General features: G+C 45.6%; 1 protein-coding gene across 1 annotated transcript; it reads left to right on the top strand.

Moving 5' to 3' along the window:
- The first annotated feature begins 5,244 nt into the window (after positions 1–5,244).
- Positions 5,245–18,901, top strand: KBTBD3 (kelch repeat and BTB domain containing 3). The gene is made up of 3 exons (XM_075266125.1): positions 5,245–5,358; positions 15,396–15,631; positions 17,225–18,901. The coding sequence occupies exons 2-3, from the start codon at positions 15,420–15,422 to the stop codon at positions 18,825–18,827; spliced, it is 1,815 nt and encodes a 604-aa protein (XP_075122226.1). The 5' UTR covers positions 5,245–5,358; positions 15,396–15,419; the 3' UTR covers positions 18,828–18,901.
- Positions 18,902–24,754: the final 5,853 nt, after the last annotated feature.

Raw genomic sequence — 24,754 nt, forward strand, 5'->3', positions numbered from 1 at the left:
TCCCATGAGGCGACCTGAAGTGACCGCTTCAGGCGGCGCTATGCCAGGGCCCCGGGGAGGGGGGGGGGGGCATTTTTGCTTACCTAAGCCAGTCCAGGACAAGCGTCACCGTCACCGAGCGGTGGATTGGGGAGACCCTGTGTCCCCTCACACTCAGGGAGAGAGCAGGTCCTCTCCCTGTCTGCTCTCTGCCTGCTAACGCCACTCCGCCACGCCCCCCTTCGCTCTGCCATGCCCCCCTTCGCTCCGCTCCGCCGGCTTTCTGTCGTCCGCCTCGGGCGGCAAAAAAGGTAGTTTCACCCTTGCACCCACCACTAGTCCTTCCCGACTAACCACCTCCCATCACACTTACCTGTCTTCTAGAGATGAGTGAACACTGTTCGGATCAGCTGTTCCGAACAGCACGCTCCCATAGAAATGAATGGAAGCACCTGGCACGTACACTTTGCCGGCGGCCGGTCGCCATGACAGGTGCTTCCATTCATTTCTATAGGAGCGTGCTGTTCGGAAACGGCTGATCCGAACAGTGTTCGCTCATCTCTACTGTCTTCCTGTCCAGACTTCCTCCTCTTCTTTGACATCTGCCAGCGTGCGCGCTATAGTCCCAACATTGCACTCTTGCAATGCTGGCTTCTCCATCCTCCCACGCCTGAGCAATAGGGATAGAGTGCTGGCTACAGTGTAATGCCAGGATTCCGACTGTATTGTGCATGTGCTGGCAGATATCAAAGAAGAGAAGGAGCCGTCCCCACAGAAAGGGACAAGTAAGTATGATGTGGGCGAGATAGTATTGGTGATGTTTCGTTTCTGGCAACACTGTGTTTTTTATGTTTGTATCCTCCCCTGGGTCTCTGATTATTATACTCTGGAGTCTGAAAAGATCCCAGAATATAATAATTGTTCATGGGTGGTCCACAATGAGGCATAAAACTGTGTGAAAGGGCCACTATGGGGCATTAATGTGTGCAGGGGCCACTATGGGGCATAATACTGTGTGCAGGGGCCACTATGGGGCATAATAGTGTGTGCAGGGGCCACTATGGGACATAATACTGTGTGCAGGGGCCACTATGGGGCATAATAGTGTGTGCAGGGGCCACTATGGGGCATAATAGTGTGTGCAGGGGCCACTATGGGGCAAAATACTGTGTGCAGAGGGCACTATGGGGCATAATACTGTGTAAAGGGGACACTATGGGGCATAATAGTGTCTTCAGGGGCAACTATGGGGCATAATAGTGTGTGCAGGGGCCACTATGGGGCATAATAGTGTGTGCAGGGGCCACTATTGGGCATAATAGTGTGTGCAGGGGGCACTATGGGGCATAATACTGTGTGCAGGGGACACTATGGGGCATAATACTGTGTAAAGGGGCCACTATGAGGCATAATACTGTGTGCAGGGGCCACTATGGGGCATAATAGTGTGTGCAGGGGCCACTATGGGGCATAATAGTGTGTGCAGGGGCCACTATGAGGCATAATACTGTGTGCAGGGGCCACTATGGGGCATAATAGTGTGTGCAGGGGCCACTATGGGGCATAATACTGTGTAAACGGGCAACTATGGGGCATAATACTGTGTGCAGGGGCCACTATGGGACATAATACTGTGTGCAGGGGCCACTATTGGGCATAATACTGTGTGCAGGGGCCACTATGGGGGATAATACTGTGTGCAGGGGCCACTATGGGGCATAATAGTGTGTGCAGGGGCCACTATGGGGCATAATAGTGTGTGTAGGGGCCACTATGGGGCATAATAGTGTGTGCAGGGGCCACTATGGGGCATAATAGTGTGTGCAGGGGCCACTATGGGGCATAATAGTGTGTGCAGGGGCCACTATGAGGCATAATAGTGTGTGCAGGGGCCACTATGAGGCATAATAGTGTGTGCAGGGGCCACTATGGGGGATAATACTGTGTGCAGGGGCCACTATGGGGCATAATACTGTGTAAAGGGGCCACTATGAGGCATAATAGTGTGTGCAGGGGCCACTATGGGGCATAACAGTGTGTGCAGGGGCCACTATGGGGCATAATACTGTGTGCAGGGACCACTATGGGGCATAATAGTGTGTGCAGGGGCCACTATGGGGCATAATACTGTGTGCAGGGGCCACTATGGGGCATAATAGTGTGTGCAGGGGGCACTATGGGCCATAATACTGTGTAAAGGGGCCACTATGAGGCATAATAGTGTGTGCAGGGGCCACTATGGGGCATAATTCTGTGTAAAGGGGCCACTATGGGGCATAATAGTGTGTGTGCAGGGGCCACTATGGGGCATTATAGTGTGTGCAGGGGCCACTATGGGGCATAATACTGTGTGCAGGGGTCACTATGGGACATAATACTGTGTGCAGGAGCCACTATGGGGCATAATACTGTGTAAAGGGGACACTATGGGGCATAATACTGTGTGCAGGGGCCACTATGGGGCATAATAGTGTGTGCAGGGGCCACTATGGGGCATAATAGTGTGTGCAGGGGCCACTATGGGACATAATACTGTGTGCAGGGGCCACTATGGGGCATAATACTGTGTGCAGGGGTCACTATGGAGCATAAAAATGTGTGCACTGGCCACTATGGGGGATAATACTGTGTGCAGGGGCCACTATGGGGCATAATACTGTGTGCAGGGGCCACTATGGGGCATAATACTGTGTGCAGGGGCCACTATGGGACATAATACTGTGTGCAGGGGCCACTATGGGGGATAATACGGTGTGCAGGGGCCACTATGGGGCATAATACTGTGTGCAGGGGCCACTATGGGGCATAATACTATGTGCAGGGGCCACTATGGGACATAATACTGTGTGCAGGGGCCACTATGGGGGATAATACTGTGTGCAGGGGTCACTATGGGGCATAATAATGTGTGCAGGGGCCACTATAGGGCATAATAGTGTGTGCAGGGGCCACTATGGGGCATAATCGTGTGTGCAGGAATGCAGTTTGTGCAGGAGTGAGGGTTGGTTGGGGTCATGGGGGGGGGGGGGGCTATGTCAAATATTCGCCTTGGGGCCCAGCCATTCCTAGTTACACCACTGGTAAAAGCCAGCTCTTTAAAAAACGTTGCACCACTAGGTTAAAGACGTGGGTCAGGCATGGAACGTGTTGGAGGTTGGCAAGCTCCAGTGCTGCTACCAGGTTCCTGCCGTTATAAGACACAACCATGCCTGGGCCCAGGTGCAACGGCTCAAACCATATTGCTGTCTCATCAAGGAGGGCATCCCTCACCTCGGAGACATTGTGCTGTCCGACCCCCAAGCTGATGAGCTTCAGCACGGCCTGCTGACGTCTACCCACACCAGTGCTGCAACGTTTCCAGCAGGTAGCTGGGGTCAATTTAACGGAGGAGGAGGGTGTTGTTCAGAGCCCTTGCCAGGAATGATAGGCGGGGAGACGAAGTACACCGGCCCAGTTTGTGACCCAGTCCCAGCCTCAACTACATTCACCCAGTGTGCCATCAGTGAAATGTAGCGTTCCTGTCTGCATGCACATGTCCACACGTCGGTGGTCAAGTGGACCTTTGTGCAAAGCGAAACTTAGGGCCCGCCTGATGTTGCGTGACACGTGCTGGTGCAAGGCAGGGACGGCACACCGGGAGAAGTAGTGACGGCTACGGACGGCATAGCGAGGTGCCACACTTGCCATCAAGTCACGGAAGGCCTGAGTTTCCACAAGCCGGAACGGCAACATCTCCTGGGCCAGGAGTTTGGAGATGTGCACGTTTAAGGCTTGCGCATGTGGGTGGGTAGCGCTGTACTTTTGCCTGCGTTCAAATTTCTGAGAGATGGTGGGTTGCTGGGAGGAGGCGCATGATGGTGCAGGAGAAGGAGCTGAGACAGGAACACGGGAGGATGAGCGAGAAGTCCTCAAAGTGGCAGAGCCAGATGTTGCGGTGTCCTGGCTGGTGCTCTGGACTGCAGCGCCAACACTGGCAACAGTGGGAGAGGCAGTGGCGCCAACACCGGACGACAATTGTCCTGGGTTTGCTCTCCCCCAGAGTCCAGTGCTTGCATTCCAAATGACGGCGCATGGAAGTGGTCGAAAGGTTGTTGTTTTCAGAGCCCCTACTCAGTTTTGAGTGGCAAATTGTGCAAACTGCACTATATTTGTCCTCCTCATTCCTTGAAAAATCTCCACACCATCGAGGAACGTGCCCTCAATGGGGAAGTTTTTCTGGGCTGGCTATGATAGGGAACATCTTGGGCCATTCTGGGTGTGGCCTGGCTTCAGCGAAGCAGCTGACTTCTGCTTCTGGACATGCCTCTGCCTCTAGCTCTTTGGTACTTCACCTCCCTCAACATCGACACTGCTTTCCCCCCTTGACATCCCCCCTGTCCAGGTCGGGTCAGTGTCCTCGTTGTCCACCAACTCCTCTGCCAATTCCTCTCTCGCCTCCTCCTCCTGCACACCGCACATGGCAACAGGCTGCCCTGATGGCAACTGTGTCACGCCATCGTCACTGAGTGTAGGTTGCTGGTCAACCACCACAAAATCAACAGGAGATGGAGGAGGCTCCAGTGTTTGGGCATCTGGACACAGAAAGTCGTCTGGTAGCTCCGTGGAATCGGGAAATGGAGGGACAGGGAGAGGGACAGACCAGAGAACAGCTCAGGAGGTGGGAAAATGCCCAAATCTGCTGGGAAGATTGAGCATTTTGGGAGGAAGGCTGACACAGACGGCGCTTGGATGTCATCCATGTTGCAACTACTGTTTAATCACGCCTCGGTCTCACAGTTGTGTGCTTGTCTCTTACTCGGCAGGGTCTATAGCTTTGCTGTGTACATGACTAGGTTTACATGTAGTCTTTTGCACCAAAATTTAACTCCACTCTGCTATATTGACTAACACAACTTTGCTACATCAGTATACAGTACAGAGCTGATCCACACAATGAAGCGTAGTATTATCAGAATGTTAATATTTAATGACATATTCCAATGTTTCCAGCCATTTTCATAGGTTCCCCCTCCAGCACAGTGCCAGGCTGTGATGAATAATTCACTATACCATCTATGAGACCAGCAGCCTCCCCTGCACTGGCATTGTATACAGGCAGGCCTGCAGGCTGATGTGTACACTGCTCCCTCCATCCAATACTTTCCAATAATTCATCCTCCAATAGGAAAGGCTGGAATGAACGCCAGTGAGCGGCAGGGTAACAATGTCTGCATGTACCCGGCCTCCTGATTGGCTGATCCTCCTGTGATGAGGCTGCTGATACATTGTTACAATGTTAGCTATTTGTGTAGCCATGTAAATGTGACCGATGCAGCTGTATACAGCAGCTGTGCCTGCCCTGACACTGCCTGCCCGCCTGCCTGCCCACCACCCACACAGGTACAGTCAGTCTACTATTAACCCTATTGTAATGTGTATATCATGTGAGGATGCGTGTATATCTGTGCAGACAGTATGTGACTATATACGCAGCTTCTGTGTGTGTATACACGTGTCCCTCTTGAATGTTCAGTATGATGTGTGTGTGTGTGTGTGTGTGTGTGTGTGTGTGTGTGTGTATATATATATATGTGTGTAAGTTTATGATAGTGTGTGTATATACTGCATGTGACTGTACAGTAGGTATATATGTGTACATGTCAGGGGGGAGTAATAAAGGATTATTTAATCTTATAAATTGAAGTTCTGGGCACGATGCAAAATCAGCAATGGGGCCACTACCTACCATATGCCATTAGGAATAGTGGCACATTTTATGTGGCAGGGGAGTCTATGGGGCCCCCATAGTGCCCAGGGCCAATAGTGACTGCTATCTCGACACTCTCTATAGCAAAGCCCCTGGTATATGCGCTGCCTCAAGGAATTATTGCTTTGGGCAACAAAGACAGATTTGCTTTTAGACAGTTTCACAATTCCTCAAATGTGTATTTGTTAAACTATTGTAGTAAGTTTTCTTAATTCTTTATAATATCTCTGTCCAGAGCAAGGGACAATTAAAGGGAAAGTGTCACCAGAACCAGCATATCACCCAGCCCTGCAGATAGATAGGTTACTGTCACCAGAACCAGCATATCACCCCAACCCTGCAGATAGATAGGTTAGTGTCGCCAGAACCAGCATATCACCCCAGCCCACAGATAGATAGGTTAGTGTCACCAGAACCAGCATATCACCCCAGCCCTGCAGATAGATAGGTTACTGTCACCAGAACCAGCATATCACCCCAGCCCACAGATATAGGTTAGTGTCACCAGAACCAGCATATCACCCCAGCCCACAGATAGATAGGTTAGTGTCACCAGAACCAGCATATCACCCCAGCCCTGCAGATAGATAGGTTAGTGTCGCCAGAACCAGCATATCACCCCAGCCCACAGATAGATAGGTTAGTGTCACCAGAACCAGCATATCACCCCAGCCATGCAGATAGATAGGTTACTGTGAGCAGAACCAGCATATCACCCCAGCCCTGCAGATAGATAGGTTACTGTCACCAGAACCAGCATATCACCCCAGCCATGCAGATAGATAGGTTACTGTGAGCAGAACCAGCATATCACCCCAGCCCTGCAGATAGATAGGTTACTGTCACCAGAACCAGCATATCACCCCAGCCCTGCAGATAGATAGGTTACTGTCACCAGAACCAGCATATCACCCCAGCCCTGCAGATAGATAGGTTACTGTCACCAGAACCAGCATATCACCCCAGCCCTGCAGATAGATAGGTTAGTATCACCAAACCCAGCATATCACCCCAGCCCTTCAGATAGATAGGTTACTGTCATCAGAACCAGCATATCACCCCAGTCCTGCAGATAGATAGGTTACTGTCATCAGAACCAGCATATCACCCCAGTCCTGCAGATAGATAGGTTAGTGTCAGCAGACCCCAGCATATCACCCCAGCCCTGCAGATAGATAGGTTAGTGTCAGCAGACCCCAGCATATCACCCCAGTCCTGCAGATAGATAGGTTAGTGTCAGCAGACCCCAGCATATCACCCCAGCCCTGCAGATAGATTGATGAATCATTGTCTCTGTTCCTGAGATATAGCATTTTTGTTAATATGTAAATGAGCTATTTGGAGGAGGGAGGGCATTACCATTGCTCCAAAGAGGTAACTGACAACCTCCTCAGGACTGTGAGAATGGGTTGATATACCAGATGTTCTAGCGAATCCCATGCCCACTTTACGTTAAAAACTGCTGTGCAGACATGCCATGATTTCCAAAACCGGCGCGGTTTTGGAAATCGCAGCATGTCAGTTATACCTATGGAAGCGCCAGTGGGTTCCCAATCAGTGTAATTGTAGCAGAAAACTCTGCAAACTTTTAGTTTAAAGCGCTGCAGGAAGAACCGCAATGCGTTCCCGCCACGGTTTTTCCCGCAGTGCTTTATTGCTGCATGACGTCCCGTGAGGCCTTAGCCGTAGAGTTCCTGTATAACGCATAGCAGAATACATTTGCAAGTTATAATAAATATGGCGTCCATGTCCCAGATCATCCTGTCACCCACATTCACAAAAAATGGGAAGCAAGTGCAGAATGGGGAATGTGTTGAACATTGGCGCAGGAGAGGGCATTGCACCAAAAATGTGCCACTTTATCATCCATCTGTTCCAAAAACTTGGAGTAGATGGAATAAAAAATCCCCCCCAATATGTTTTATAAACTGGCAGATGATGGAAGTTTTTCTCGTCCATGTGAATAAGGCCTAAAAGCAGTGACAATGTACCGTATATAATGTAATATACGATCCTCACATTCTGTGAGCGGGCTCGATGGCAGGATTCAGTCCGCACATGTGACTCGTAGACTCAGTCTCATTAACTCACCTGTTCTCAAGGAGACAGATTGCTTTTATATTTCCGCAGTCTTTCCTGATCCAGTTTTATGTCAGGAGAAACATGAGACGACAAAGGAATAGAGGGGGTGCAAATTCTTCAAGAGCGCTATATCTGGCCAGTTTGGGTCTGGATAGTGCTAGTCAGTCAAATCGGCAGCTGACAAGGCAAGACAATGAAGAGGCGAAGGGGATAAGAAGACGTAGACTAAGGAAATCCAGACAAGTTGTGAAACCTGCCAATGAAACGCAAGCAAACCCATTGCCTCTACAGGACAAAAGGGGCAAGAGGAGCTTCAGGTTCTCCAATACTGAGAACATGACCCTTGTGTCCAAACTAATACCCATGTATGAGCAGCTACTGGGCAAATACAAGGCCACAACCCCCGTCCTGAGGAAGAGTCAGATGTGGCAGGAGATCTGCGATGCGGTCAACTCCGTGGGGAAGAAGCAGCGCCTCATCCGCCACTGCAAGAACAGGTTTAGTTGGATCAGAAGACGGCTGAAAAAGAAACTCGACAAAGAGAAAAATCACAAGGGAACGTCTGCCTTCCAGGTCCACTACACTCGGTACGAAGAGGAGCTCAAGAAAGTTCTGCCAGCGGAAGTCATTGATGGGATTGAATTCTTTGATTCAGAACATCCTCATATGGTGCGTCTAGAGGAAACGGCTGGTAAGTGTGCTGCTGCCTACTAAGGGTGCATTCACATGGTGCTGTTCATGCCCTCCCCGCCCTGTGTGGATCAGCAGTATCCGGCTGCCCATACTATACACAATACACCGTACTCTGTGCACTGTATAGTGGCCGGGTGCGGTTACTGCAGCTCCGCTCCCATTGACTGCCAACACCACTATACAGGGACCGGAGTCCACTGCCTTCAGCTCCATGCTGTGTATAGTATCTGTGTCAGAAGCAACTCCTACAACTGATCCATGCAGGGGCCACCAGTGGGGACCCTTACCAATAGGTCAGAAAAAAAAAAAATCAGACCAACCCCTCCAAGGAACTGTATGCGGCTTTAACTGCACTGTGTGAATCCACCCTAAGGCCCTACGTTGCGGAAAAGCTGCTTTTTTTTTTTTTTTTTTTTGCAGATTTTAGTGCGTTTTTTTGAGCCAAAGCCAGGAGTGACTATAAAAAAAAAAAAAAAAAAAAAAAATTAAAATAAAAAAAAGTGAAATATATAGGAAGTCCTTATACTTTTCCTCTCAGCTCAATCCACTCCTGGCTTTGGCTCAAAAAAAAGAAAAAAAATACAGCAAAATCTGCAACAACAAAAAAAGCTGTATTTTTGCAATGTGGGGCCTTGTCTTAATTGTAATATTGTATGTAACACTATAGCTAGGGCAATGGTGGAGGGCACTGATACCTGCAACAAAACAGCTTGCAGTTTTTGACACCCTTGATATGGTTTTTTTGATGGGGTGTTCACCCATATGACTTAAAATGTCCTTAGAGAGGTGAAGCAGTGAAATATGTGGCAAAAACGATCTGCAAAACCGTGGCCATATTATGTTGTAATATAATGTACATAGTTCCATAATATGGGTCCAATAAAAATTGGCACAATCGATAAAAGGAAGTAATTCTAGACTGGGTATCTAACAAGTGCACTTGGTTTTTGCAACATAACTGATCTACTGACTCATCTGTTAATGGCTTTAAAATAAAAAAAATTATACTGAAAGGGGGAAAAAAAAAATTGTATGCTGTGAATGTAGGCTGCATTGACTAGCCTTTAGAAAGTCTATAGGCAGCAGTTGGGTATTGCACCTTACTAGAGATGAGCGAACACTGTTTGGATCATCCATTCCGAACAGCACGCTCCCATAGAAATGAATGGAAGCACCTGGCACGGCGACCGGCCGCCGGCAAAGTATACGTGCCAGATGCTTCCATTCATTTCTATGGGAGCGTGCTGTTTGGAATGGCTGATCCAAACAGTGTTCGCTCATCTCTACACCTTACACTAGATTCACACCTGCGATTGAGTTCCGTTTTTTTATGGATCAAAAAAAATTGAACCATAATCTGCTTAAAAAGTGGTTACATGCAGAAACCCGCGGATTCCATAGACTATAATGGGGTCGACCCAGTTTCACTTGAAACATGCAGAGAGTAAAGTTCTGCTTACAGGTGTGAACCTAGGCTTACCCAGGTTTAGGATTGAGATGAAGTGGAGACCGCCTCAGGTTCGTGTCCAAAATACAGTGCAATAAAGTGCACCGGCATCCAGTCGCACGCTCCGCACCAGATTAGGCCCAAATGAATGGGTCTAGTCGGGAGGGAGTGTCTTCAGGCGAATGTCGCGAGGCGAATCCGCCTGAAAGAATGAGCATGTTGCTGCTTTTTCCAGGAGCTGGAACGAACGACTCCCGGAAAAAAGAACTGACCGGCTCCCATTGAAATCAATTGGAGCCATCTGAGGCGGATACCTAGTGTGAACTTACCCTTATAGTCTGGTAAGTTCTGATCTAGTCTACATAAATCTATGGAACTAAAAAGTCTGAGGCTACTGAGGGGTAAAACCTAACATCTCCCAGTGCCTCCTATAATAATCTACATATAGATCGTTGGTCAGTAAATAGATACAACTTCCAGTCAATTCTGCTACTGTTCCGTTTTTGTTTCATTACAGGGCCCTCTTGGTGTACCCCTCAGACTGGCCAAAAATTACAAAAACCCGAAGCCCTACAAGGACAGTTATGTGTCAGTCTCGTAGATGATTCGTGGTCATTCCTTCCAGACCCAAGTTCTACCTTCCCTGAGGAATCGAGTGCTGTAGGGTCTATGGACATCTCCACTGATCACTTAGGACTACAGCCTAGACGTCCCGTTGACCAAACAAGACCAGAACTCCATTCTGTGAGATACTCCACGGTACAACCTTCACCCCGCACTGCGCCAACCCCATCTCTCTGTGATGAACCTCTACTCAAGATTCTGCAGACCACCCAGAGGATGTTTCGGAAGGGCATGACGCACAGTCTAAACGTCCTGCGCTCAGATCTTGTCCACTTCAACAAGTGCATTGATGGAAATAATTCCATAGCTGATAAAGTGCTAGAAGTCGAAAGTCGGAGGAATCGTATATTGCATCAGATGAACGTCCGGCTGGACCAGCTCGGACAAAGTGTACAGGAGTTGGTAAAACAGCAAAAGGCTGACCACCTTCTGCTCCAGGACTCTCCACAAAGACAAAGTCTTGGCACTCCATCTTTGCATCCTTCATTGAGAAAACAAGGGACTAGAGGTGGTCATTGCCAAGCTGGAGAAGTGCACCGCTCCGCTCCTTAACCCCTTCAGTTGTGACGTCTGGGTCCATACTGGGCGCACAACATGGTCATCTGAGTAATGCAACAATACAACCTTGTTCACACAGTACCAATAGCTTATTTACTATCTTCAATGTATAAGAGAATTATACAGTTTTTTTTTTTTTTTTTTTGTTTTTCCCCTTAAATTATTTTGTTTAATGTTATGTATGGTAATTGCTATAGCTGGGAGTTGTATATGCAGGGTTTCTTTTTTTTTTTTTTTTTTTTTTTTTTTTGTCAGACGTGTATTTAAAAATAATACAAAAAAAGTGCTTGCAGTGCTCCTTCCTGACAGATCCAATTTTGGCTTTGATTTGAAAAACTTCTTTAAAAACTGCATGCGTGACATCAACGCAAAAGGTAAAGGCCTTATTCACACAACGGTGATGGTTTTTGACAGATTTAACTGCTGTTAGTGTCGTCTGTTTCGCAATATTTTCGGTGGAAGAAATAAAAATATTTTGTTTGTTGTTGATGGTTTCTTTTGGACTTTGATTTTGGAATGGGTGTATTAATATATTTTTGGCTGGGTTCAGATGGGGTTTTTGGGCTGGATTTTGATGCGAAATCAATGGCAGCCGGTTATTTTTTATTTTTTTTTTTTTCCTCTTTTTCGTTTTGCAGAAAAAAGTGACCTGCCCTTTCTTCAGGCGGCATTCAGCTGCGGCAATACCTCCCTCCCGACTAGGTCTATTCATTTGGACCTAATCCGGAGCGGAATGGCGCGAGTAGATGCCGGTGCACTACTTAGGCATCCAGTTGTGGCTAGCTGTTGTTTGGACCAGAATCTGAGGTTCAGTGGACATGCTGTAACTTCCAAAACCGTTGGGGTTTTGGAAATAACAGCATGTCAATTATACCTACGGACATGCTGGGAGTTGCCCTATAGGTATAATGGAAGCAGAAAGACTGTGATGGGGCCGTGGCGTTTTCTTGAACTTTTTTTGGTGCTGCAGTTTCACAGTCTTGAGAATAAAGTAAAAAAATGTATACTTCCCAAGTGTCAAAGGACAGAATTTACGTTACACATAGCACACCATGGCAAACTTGATGCCATTCATTCCAATAACATCCCTCTCCCGCTATGTGCCTCTGCACCTGCCCCCAGTTTAATGTCCTTGCCCAACGGACTCCATCAGTTTAACATAAAAACCAGATACTTTCATTTCCCTGCTGTTTTCTCTGAAGTTTCTGTGGCCGGAAGCTGCAGGAATGATGAGAGATCACATTGTGCCACCAGCTCTAGAAGAGCACAAGGGTTGCACGGTGAAGCAGGGAGCAGATGGCTCCCTGCTTCACCATTGTATTCAGCTCCTTTGCCGACCAAGGTGAGCTGAGGTTAGGACATGCCTCTTGCCGACAGGAATAGTGGTACAGGACAAGGGGTGTTTCCATGAAAGAAGGTTTTCTCCTACTATAAGACAGGGAATAACGGGCGGAGCAGTGACGTTCCGACCTCTCACATTCTCGCTGATCAGAGCAACGGCAGAGCGTGGTACTTAGTCTATCTCCAGTCGCCCGACCACAACTCCATTCAGAACAGTGGGGAAAGTAGTTATCAAAAACTGTGTCCGCACACACCTACTACAGGTTTCACCCATGACTTTCAACTTTTGCAATAAAAATGTGAATCCTGCAGTTTGGGGTGTGTTTTGCTGTGGAAGCTTTGAAGGGAAGACACTGCTGATGCTGAATAGGTTTCCACAGTCAGTGTAACCTATTCAGTTGGAGGAAATTTTACATATGCCTTTTATTGTACCCGGAAATGAGCAACACATCCCAAACTGAGAATATGTAAGGACTCATGTACACAGCCATGTCACCAATCCCTACCATCACAGTGTGGATCTCAGTACAGAGCTTGGGCCCTTTGTGGCGGCCATGTTTCCTGGCATGTCAATCACGGTTAGGTTCGCCTCCTTGACTTATCAACATAGAGCAGAGATTTCTGTGGATAAATGAGAAGTAAGTGTATGTTCACACAACACAATGTACATGCTGCACCCCATTTAATAGGAGGCAGAGATTACAGCAGCAAGATCAAAGGCGGGCGGGAGACCGAAAATGAAAAGGAATTGGAATGTAGCTCAAGGTTAGGTTGACATGGTGGAAAAGGAAGAGAAATTCCTCTTCATTTTCTGTTGCCGTATTTTCAGCGCGGTCTCGCCCCAATGTTATGCTGATGCAGTGTATTATCATTATGTCGCAGCTTTCCTGTTCATCATGTTCATCCGGGCCTAATATGCAGGAGCTCCGCAAATATGTCTCCCAAATAACAAGAAGCCTATGGCACTTACATAAATAGGTTCCTGCGAGCCCTGACAGTGTTCTACACTATGTTATATAGATAGGTTCCTAGGAGCCCTGACAGTGTTCTACACTATGTTTTATAGATAGGTTCCTAGGAGCCCTGACAGTGTTCTACACTATGTTTTATAGATAGGTTCCTAGGAGCCCTGACAGTGTACTACACTATGTTTTATAGATAGGTTCCTAGGAGCCCTGACAGTATTCTACACTGTTTTATAGATAGGTTCCTAGGAGCCCTGACAGTGTACTACACTATGTTTTATAGATAGGTTCCTAGGAGCCCTGACAGTATTATACACTATGTGTTATAGATAGGTTCCTAGGAGCCCTGACAGTGTTCTATACTGTGTTTTATAGATAGGTTCCTAGGAGCCCTGACAGTGTTCTACACTATGTTTTATAAATAGGTTCCTAGGAGCCCTGACAGTGTTCTACACTATGTTTTATAGATAGGTTCCTAGGAGCCCTGACAGTGTACTACACTATGTTTTATAGATAGGTTCCTAGGAGCCCTGACAGTGTTATACACTATGTTTTATAGATAGGTTCCTAGGAGCCCTGACAGTGTACTACACTATGTTTTATAGATAGGTTCCTAGGAGCCCTGACAGTGTTATACACTATGTTTTATAGATAGGTTCCTAGGAGCCCTGACAGTGTTCTACACTATGTTTTATAGATAGGTTCCTAGGAGCCCTGACAGTATTCTACACTGTTTTATAGATAGGTTCCTAGGAGCCCTGACAGTGTTATACACTATGTTTTATAGATAGGTTCCTAGGAGCCCTGACAGTGTACTACACTATGTTTTATAGATAGGTTCCTAGGAGCCCTGACAGTATTATACACTATGTGTTATAGATAGGTTCCTAGGAGCCCTGACAGTGTTCTATACTGTGTTTTATAGATAGGTTCCTAGGAGCCCTGACAGTGTTCTACACTATGTTTTATAAATAGGTTCCTAGGAGCCCTGACAGTGTTCTACACTATGTTTTATAGATAGGTTCCTAGGAGCCCTGACAGTGTACTACACTATGTTTTATAGATAGGTTCCTAGGAGCCCTGACAGTGTTATACACTATGTTTTATAGATAGGTTCCTAGGAGCCCTGACAGTGTTCTACATTATGTTTTATAGATAGGTTCCTAGGAGTCCTGACAGTGTTCTACACTATGTTTTATAGATAGGTTCCTGGGAGCCCTGACAGTGTTCTACACTATGTTTTATAGATAGGTTCCTGGGAGCCCTGACAGTGTACTACACTATGTTTTATAGATAGGTTCCTAGGAGCCCTGACAGTGTTATACACTATGTTTTATAGATAGGTTCCTAGGAGCCCTGACAGTGTTCTACATTATGTTTTATAGATAGGTTCCTAGGAGTCCTGACAGTGTTCTACACTATGTTTTATAGATAGGTTCCTGGGAGCCCTGACAGTGTTCTACACTATGTTTTATAGATAGGTTCCTGGGAGCCCTGACAGTGTTCTACACTATGTTTTATAGATAGGTTCCTAGGAGCCCTGACAGTGTTCTACACTATGTTTTATAGATAGGTTCCTGGGAGCCCTGACAGTGTTCTACACTATGTTTTATAGATAGGTTCCTGGGAGCCCTGACAGTGTTCTACACTATGTTTTATAGATAGGTTCCTAGGAACCCTAAAAGTATTTTACACTATGTTTTAATCGAACAAAATGAATCCTGAGAGGTTTGTCCATCTCATACCTCTTTGTCACAGGGAGCAACAATACCAACCAACACTGATATTTAAAGGAACAGTGTCTAATTATAATGAATGGACATTCTACATTAACTCTTGTACATTTGCAGCTGAATATTGTGCTACAGTACATGTGTATATTTTATTATTGTTGCATAGCCAAGTCATTTTGCTCCAAATCTACTGAGAAATATTTGACTTCTGTTTTTGTCCTCTCCAGCTTGCCCTCCTTTCCTGGCTCAGCATGGATTCATTCGGGAGAGCAGTATGCAATGGATACTTATCTGCTGAAAAGAAGTCATTCTCCCTGGTGGCAGAAAGTCATGGACAGCAAATATTAACCATTCTGCAGAACTTCAGAGAGCAAAACATATTCTTTGACTTCAGCATAATTGTGAAGGATGAATCCATTCCATGCCACCGTTGCGTGTTGGCAGCTAGCAGTGACTTCTTCAGGTATGATCCTTTTGTTAAAGTGTACCTCCAATTATAAAACAACTTATCATATATAAATACTACAGGTGAATATAAGAAACTTTGTAATATATGTTCTTTAGGAAATCTGTTTCCTTCACCATTTATTGAGCTGAGTTGCTCTTTCCATATTAGTCTATGTAGAAGGGAGAAGGAGGAGGCTGTTGGAAAACTCTGCTACATTCTGCTACTCTGTGAGCCTGGTAGCTCCTTTAACACTGCTATGCTTTTAGATTACAGGCTACCAATGCACAAATGCAATAAATCAGTGACTATCCTCCTCCTCCCCTCTCCATAGAGTTCCATGCGTAGCAGCCTAATAAGTAGGAAATGAAACATATTTCTTTAACAACATATATTACAAAGTTTCTTATATTCATATACTGTATATTATTCATTTATGAAGTGAATGGGTTGTGCAAAAGTTTGACTGCCAGGTGCGTAATTTGATGTGCAATTTGGTCAAGTAGATTAATTCAGTTTCAAATTGAATTTTTCCATTGTGTGAACATAACATAAAGTTTATGGAGGGGAGGAGGAGAGAGACAGAGATATGGCTCATCTAATGCAGTAGACAGCCTCATATCTGTCAGGAGACAGCTGTATAGTAATTCCTGATAACCCAGCTGTGTCTCTGTATTGAGGAGTTCTCCTTTTCCACCTCCTCCCATTTCCATAGACTTCTATGGTACACATTTGAGCAATGGCATTAAGATACATGTAAGTGAAGCAGGCCTAGTTTTTTTTTAACAAAGTATATTACAAAGTTTATGTTCACCTGCACTATGGATTTATGGGATAAAAACTATAGCTACACTTCTACTTAATGGCTGATGAGTCTATTCCAGCACATTAGCGCATGCGCATAGCGCCCACTGAAGCTGAAGTACACACACCTCACTTTCCAGCACATGCTCTTGATGTGGTGTACTGACCTCAACTTCACAGCACATGTACTGATCTGGGCACATTGTCTGTGAGTAATTTAATCTCCTACACATTGCAGAGATAGGTGGCTGTAATTTCAATACTGACCAAGTCTTCCTGTGTCTGGGGACACTCCCCCCTGTCTTCTAGCAGTGGGCCGAATAAGTTAGCTAGAGAGACGGGGGGAGTATGGGAGGGGAAAGTAATGGGCGGGATCGCTAGGCATATTGAGACAGGAAGAGTGGGAGGGGCTAGTAATGGTAGGATAGCTAGGCATAGTGAGACAGGGAGAGTGGGAGGGGCTAGTGATGGGCGGGCTCACTAGACATGGTGATACAGGGAGAGTTTTGTAACGGAGTGAGGTGGGGGCTGAGTGAGAGGGAACTAGTGTAGCAGCTACACAGGAAGCTGCACAATAGGAAGCTACACCTTGTAAACAAAGGCAGAGGATGCCAGCAGCAACCAGAGACACCAATATTCTAAAAAAATATATATATATTTTCTGCCCGAAAAACCTCTTTAAGACTGGCGCCAGTCTTGATGAATCAGCCCATTTTATAGAGTTGGATAAAAAGAACTTCTCTAGAGTCTCTTGTGTTCCATGATACATTCTGATTTGACTAAATGAGTTTCCCTTTGCATTTCTAGGGCCATGTTTGAAGTAAATATGAAGGAAAGAGATGATGGAAGTGTCACCATCAGCAATCTGTCACCAAAAGCTGTCAAAACCTTCTTGGATTATGCTTACACAGGTAAAGCCGAGATTACAGAAGAGAACGTGGATATGCTCTTTCAGATATCCTCCTTTCTCCAGGTGCCTCTACTTGCCAAGGCGTGTAGTGACTTTTTAATTAAGACCATCGACACAAGTAACTGTTTACAGCTATTGTCGTTGTCGGATAGCTACGGATCCACCCGTCTGTTTGAACGTGCCTTACACTTCGCTCTGCGCCATTTCCCTTTGCTAACGCAATCTACGGACTTTATGGAGTTGAACGTCGGAGTGCTAGAGAAATGTCTGGAGGACGATGACTTGAGTGTGCCAGACGAAGAGTTTGTGCTCATGGCCATTCTCGCTTGGACTAAACATAGTACAGAAAAGCGCGAGAGGTTTTTCCCAAAGTTGATAAGTAAAGTCCGACTACATCAGTTATCGCAATCTGTTCTACAAAACGTCTTAGATTCTGAGGAGCAATTATTAAGAAGCACAGATTGTTTCTCGAAGATCCGTAATGCCATACAATGCGTGGAAAGTTTTGGAGGGTTATACCCAGACGCCCGCATTTCCACCACCGAGAAGTATATTTTTGTCCATAAAACTGCTGAAGATGGAGAAACGCAGTATACGTTTTGCTACAATATCAAAACTGATAAATGGATGGAGCTTCCACAGATACATATCGTTGACCTTCCAGGTTCTAGCTTGTCTAGTTTTGGAGAGAAGATCTTCATCACGGGAGGATGTACAGGTGGCTGCTGTCGTGCTGTCAGGCTTCATATTGCTGAGCCTCACCATGAAGCCACCGACCAAACCTGGTGCTATTGTCCTTCAAGCAATAACTCTGTCCTAGTACCAGCCATGAAAAAACCAAGAACCATGCACACCTCCGTCATGGCCCTCAATCAGTTGTTTGTGATTGGTGGGAAAACCAAAGGAGCACAAGACATACGGAGTCTTCTAGACGTCGAGGCTTATAATCCTTTAACTAAGGAATGGAAGTCGGTTGGACCATTGCCAAGAGGGATATACTACCCTGAGGCAAGCGCGTGCAAGTCCTTCATTTACGTACTCGGATCTGAAGTGGAGATTACCGATGCTTTTAACCCTTCCCTTGACTGTTTCTTTAAGTATAACGCAGACACGGATCAATGGTGTGAACTCGTAGCAGAATTTGGCCAGTTTTTTCACGCCACGTTAATCAAAGCCGTGCCAGTGAATAGCACCTTGTACATCTGTGACCTTTCCACGTACAAAGTTTACAGCTTCTGTCCCGACACTTGCGTGTGGAAGGGTGAAGGATCTTTCGAGTGTGCTGGCTTTAATGCAGGGGCAGTGGGTATTGAAGATAAAATTTATATCCTAGGCGGCGACTATGCCCCTGATGAAATCACTGATGAAGTGCAAGTCTACCATAGCAATCGGTCTGAGTGGGAGGAAGTGTCTCCCATGCCCCGGGCATTAACAGAATTTTACTGTGAGGTCATTCAGTTCAATAAATGCAGGGATCCTTGGGGTGTAAGCCATTTGTAATCCCTATTCACAGTACAAAAGGTGATATATATAATGTTATATATATATATATATATATATATATATATATATATATATATGGACAATCTTCTACAGAGGACCTGAATGTTAGGCATGAATACATAGTAAGTAAAGCCTGCAAACCTAGACAGGGTCAGTGGTTAAAACAACCTATCATGGACTATCTTTCCATTCTGTGGCACAGTAGTCGAACATCTTTTAAGTTCCTCAGATGTTCTTATGTTTAGGTTCCACAAATATTTTCCTTCTTACTTTTCTTCTTGGCTTGAGATATCCTGACATGAGTGGCACGTACATTTTTCCAGGTCTGTGGGGTCAGAGTTGGAGTCATAGAGTCATAGTCAGGGCCAGATTTAGGTGGAGTAGGAGTTGCGGTCACCCAATGGACACCCAATGGATCCCATTGTAGTCAATAGGGTCCTCTGGGCTCTGTGTGTACCCGCTATTACAGTCCGTTGTTCTGGTCCTCTGATGGACCAGAACAACTGAAAGGTGACTCTAGCGTGAACCTAATGTCATCTTGTGCCAAGAGGAAAGGTAAAGCAGAACACATCTATATGTAGAGTTGCTAAAAGACCAATGTCTATGAATCCTACGAGGTTATTTGTCCTCCTGGGATATTTCTGTTTACAAAACACAAAATGGAAATAAGGAAAAACCAAATTCATCACATTAGTGCCCAATTCAGACATCTGAAAATGAAGAGGAATTCGAGCCGGACATCCGCCATGGATTCCCCTTCATCATCCATGTGGCTTTCTGATGCAGGTGAATGATCCTTATCAGCAGGGAGCTGTCTTAAGCCGTAAACTCTGCGGCAAGATCAAGCAGGACGCTCATTATTTCTGTGTCCTTCTCCCATCTCTGCCGCCCATTAAAGATGTAAGATCATAGCGGAATCAGACGCTGATTTGGGGGCAAAATCGGGGCTAAATTCCACCAAGTGAGCGGGGCCAATGGGCCATGGAAGATGCAGATTATCAGTTCATTGGTTTATCATGATCCCGTCACATAATTGAGGTTCTTGTATATTTGTATTGGGTCTAGTAATAAATACTATGAGATTTATTGGAGGATATTGTGTAGTTTACGTATTAAAAGATGAAAATGATCGTCGTAATCTTGGAAGTGCCTGAAAAACTGGAAAAACTTAGGGCATGGGTAGAAACTTTTATTCAGTAACTGAGAATCCGGCATCACTTGCTGGTCCTTTTCTTATCGGAGGACTGTGTACCTGATAGACCTGATAGACCTTATTCATACATCCGTATTTTTTACATAGGTGCTCCATACGTATTTTTTACGGACAGAATGCAGACACATTGATTTCAATATAATTATTCACAAATTATAGATGAGTGGAGCAGATAGGATCAAACTGGATTCCACAAAAGTTTTGTGCTGGTCCGAAAACAAAATTTTTCGGGTTATTTTTTTTACACATTCCCTGGACCTCCACCTATTGTACTATGGGGTTTGAAGAGACCTCATACTATAATAATTTCACTTCTCGTTCTATCCAAAAAAGTTCAGACCAAAATGAAACGAAGGGTCAACTCGTTCGACCCTGAGATGGAACGAATCTTCAGAGGTAAATAAAAACAGCACCAGCCAAATCTCTGCAAGACTTTAGGCAGCCATTTTATTTGTGATTTTGAGGGCATTGCTACACAACAATATATAGATGCCTTTTTGTTCACGTTTACCTATCAAGTCTTGGTGGTTTATCCCATGATAACAGAATACCTGGACATCACATTGACCCTTACTATTGCATGAGATTTATCTATAGAATGTCATTGTCATGATTTCCTCTCCTTTGACTGTACTAACCTGTCAATCGTGCATTGTCTGCTTATGAATCCACTAGCATTACCCGCGTAAGTTTTGGTTGTGCATTTATTGCACTCTCTAGGGGTCTTGAACCCCAGGGTGTGTGATTAGTAATGCAAGTTCACGTAGCATAGGGTGCAATAGAAGCGCCGGTGTTGTGCAATGCATTGCATAATACCGGCGCCTTGATTGCAGGCTACGTAGCATAGGCTGCAATAGACGGGCCGGTTTTCTGCACTGCATAGGCTGCAAAAGAACCGTGGGTTTTATGCTATGCTTTGCATAATACGGTGGCCGCAATGATCGTCTGCATTAACCCTTTCAGCGCCTCAGTCACAGCTGACCAAAGTCCTCGGTCAGTTGTGACTGAGGCGCTATTAGGGTTAATGGGGACGCTCGTTGCGGACATCGGCCACCCCCACCCCGCTGGACTCACCTTGTGTATTCTGTGTAGGCTGCAACATCTGCCGGCATGAGTGGTCCTGTGCAGCCAGCCGGCATGCCGGCAGTGTGTAAGCAGTCTGGGATGGCAGCGGCGGGCGGAATGTGCAGGCTGCCGTCATGTTGACTACCGTCTCCCCGGTCAATCGCCCCGCCCACACTTCGCCAGCAACGTATGGTGCCGCAGCGCTGGCTCCATAGCCTGCCCACACGCTGCCATGCACCAATAGGAGGTGCGTGGAAAGACCTGCTCTGGCGTAATGTCAGCACCTACAGCAGAGATGGAGTGAACTTTTGAGGGTCGCAGTGGCGATTTGGGGTGAGTGACCCACATTTAGAGTAGCCTATCCTTCCTTCCTGGGCAATATGTCGGAGTGTGTGAAATTTCAACAAAATCCATTCAGCCGTTTGGCTGTGATTGAGGAATGAACATCCAAACCCACAAACATCCAAACATTAACTTTCACCTTTATAATATTAGTAGGATGGTTGGAAATAGTTCATGATGGTCGGTCTTTAGTCTGTGCCTAGAGGCCTATAGAAGGCCAGAAAATAGTAGGCAGAATAATCTGAGATAAAGCAACACAAATCTCTCTCCTGATCAGGTTTAAAACTGGACCACGAGAAGTAAAGGGTTAATTCCCTTTAATGATTGATAGGAGATCATAATGGTTAAGAAGGAGAACCATGGACAATGTCATCCAATGTATAATAACTGACTGACCATGGCATAGAAGGAGAACATGGCATCTTCTACTGTCATGGCACCGTCCATTGTTCTTCTTCCTCCACCGCTGATACTCCGATTTTCTATTACATGACGGACTCCACTTTACTCAACCGACTGCGTCCTGAGTAGAGGGGAGATGGTGACGTCACTGAGAGTTGGAGCATTAGCAGGAGAGACAGGAACTAGAGTCCTGGCCTCCCAACTGTCCTCCGCGAAGGTAATAATTTGGCCCAGGGTGTATATTAGTAATTATCCATTAAAGGAAATGTATTATTCCTCAAATTACTCCTTTAAAGAGGACCTTTCACCACCTCCATCAATTCCAGTTTCTTACCATCCACTGATTCCAGCACAGTTGGCATTTTTTCTCTAGGCCCCACCAATCCTGAGCAACAAGCACAGATAGTTTTGGTGCCATTTAAGGCCCGGTTCACATCTGCGTTCGGGTTTACGTTCGGCGAGTCCGCATGAGATCCCCCGAGCGCAAACCTATACGCTTTAAAAAGCGGTTACCTTCAGGAAACCGGCGGACCCAATAGACTATAATGGGGTCCGTGTGGTTTCCGCACCAAACATGCAGAGAGAAAAGTGCTGCTTGCTGAGACCCTATAGACTTCAGGGGATGCTATGGAAGAGAGTACTTTAGCACATGACTGCAGGATCAGACTACACAAGGTTTGCGTGTAGTCTGTAACCATGGAGACACATAAGTCTGCAGAGTAACTGTAAACACAAAACGGTAGAACATTTTTAACACTATTTGAGAAGTTCCTTGACTTTTTTATGCATTTATACACTACATTGGAGCAATACAGTGTAAAACTTTTTGTTACAATGTAGACATAGACTTTAACCCTGTTTTAAACCATTTCTTTCAACGGCTCATATACATGACTAAGTTATGGGGGTACACTGCATCTCCAGATAGTTTACAAGCCATGAAATATATCTAGCAGAATGCGAAACTATGAATATATAATACATGTATATTTCCATAAATATATTGGTATATCAATGCTTTTTATGAATATGCTTTAAAGTGCTATATGCTGTAATGTTTGCTATAAAAATAAACTAAATTAACCTATTGAGATCATATAAGGATAGATTTTATATATATAGTAAGCTGATGGCTGGTCAGGTAATGGAGGGGGTGTACATCTCACCCAGACTACTCAGGTGGGTGAGATGGGAAAACTCCAGGAATGTTTGTTCTCAGCAGACAACTTTCGTCTGCTGAGCATTTTGGTAAATGGGTACTGGGCTGGATTTTTAGGAATGGCAGGTAGGTTGGTAGTGGGACCTGTCATTCCACCCCCCTCCAGTCCACACTTTGGGGATGTTCCGGCAGCGACTCAGCTGCAGAGAGTCTCCTCATCAAGGAGGCTTAAAGGGATTCTACCACTAAAACACATTTTTTTCTAGTTAACACGTCGGAATAGCCTTTAGAAAGGCTATTCGTCTCCTACCTTTAGAAGTGCTCTCCGCCGCGCCGTTCGTTCAAAATACCGGTTTGTACCGGTATGCTAATGAGTTCTCTCGCAGCGATGGGGGCGTCCCCATTGCAGCTCGAAAACCGACCGCAGCGCCGCCTCTATGGTCTTGAGTATCCTCCCCTTGCTTCTTCAGCGTCCTGTCGCACGCCTGCGCAGTACGCTCTGTTCGGTGAAGATTGCCGAACGTACTGCGCATGCGTGAAATTGCAGTGTCCGCACTATGGCTGGGACCGCAATTTCGCGCATGCGCAGTACGTTCGGCAATCTTCGCCGAACAGAGCGTACTGTGCAGGTGTGCAACAGGACGCTGAAGAAGCAAGGGGAGGATACGCAAGACCATAGAGGCGGCGCTGCGGTCGGTTTTCGAGCTGCAATGGGGACGCCCCCATCGCTGCGAGAGAACTCATTAGCATACCGGTACAAATCGGTATTTTGAACGAACGGCGCGGCGGAGAGCACTTCTAAAGGTAGGAGACGAATAGCCTTTCTAAAGGCTATTCCGACATGTTAACTAGAAAAAAATTTGTTTTAGTGGTAGAATCCCTTTAAGAAGCCAGCTCCAGCAGCAGACTTTGGGGCAGAGCTTTGCTGGAGAGCTGACAGAGAGGTCATATTTTTGGAGCTGTGTCCTGAATGATTCTACTGGTTTTTGGATTTCTGTTATCCTAGATGAGGTAACCTATTCTATGTTTAGTTAGAGCCTAGCCGGGCAGGGATTTATTTTTTGTATTTTGTTGCTGCACTGCCTTTTTGATTGAAAATAAACTCTACCTTTGTTTTGGACTAAAAGAAACTGGACTTGTGTGTCTATGCCACCCTACCTAGCAACCCCAGACCCTGACAATAAATATATACTGTATATATATATATATATATATATATATATATATATATATATATATATATATATATATAACTGGACAACCTCTTTAATATATATACATAGTCTACCAGGTCTTTGTTAGGCCCCTCACTGCCGTGTTAAACCCTTGGCTCCCTGTGTCTTCTAAATGGTTAAACTGCTATTGCCTCAGTCTGTAAGTACCTTAATCACAGGTACAATACAGCTACTATTGCAAAAGGAATAATCCTGTCTATTATTTCAATCTACCCTTACATTTTTTAATAGACGGGCAGCGGAGTGACTCAGTGGTTAGCGCTGGAGTCCTGGGTTCAAATCTTGCAAGGAGTTTGTATGTTTTCCCTGTGTTTGCGTGTGTTTCCTCCCACACTCCTTATACTGATAGGAAATGTAGATTGTGATCCCTATATGGGACAATGTCTGTAAAAGCGCTGTGGAATATAATGGCGCTATATAAGTAAGCAAAATAAATCTACATTTAAAATCTACATTTAAAAAAAAGAAAAAAGAAAATGTAATCTCTATTAGGCTGGATTCACATAGG

This window comes from Leptodactylus fuscus, chromosome 2 (assembly GCF_031893055.1).
Source record: "Leptodactylus fuscus isolate aLepFus1 chromosome 2, aLepFus1.hap2, whole genome shotgun sequence".
Taxonomy (NCBI): Eukaryota; Metazoa; Chordata; class Amphibia; order Anura; family Leptodactylidae; genus Leptodactylus; species Leptodactylus fuscus.

Coding starts and splice junctions, on each gene's coding strand:
- KBTBD3 (XM_075266125.1), top strand. CDS start 15,420: ATGGATTCATTCGGGAGAGCAGTATGCAATGGATACTTATCTGCTGAA. Junction 15,632..17,224: donor GCTAGCAGTGACTTCTTCAG/GTATGATCCTTT, acceptor TTGCATTTCTAG/GGCCATGTTTGAAGTAAATA.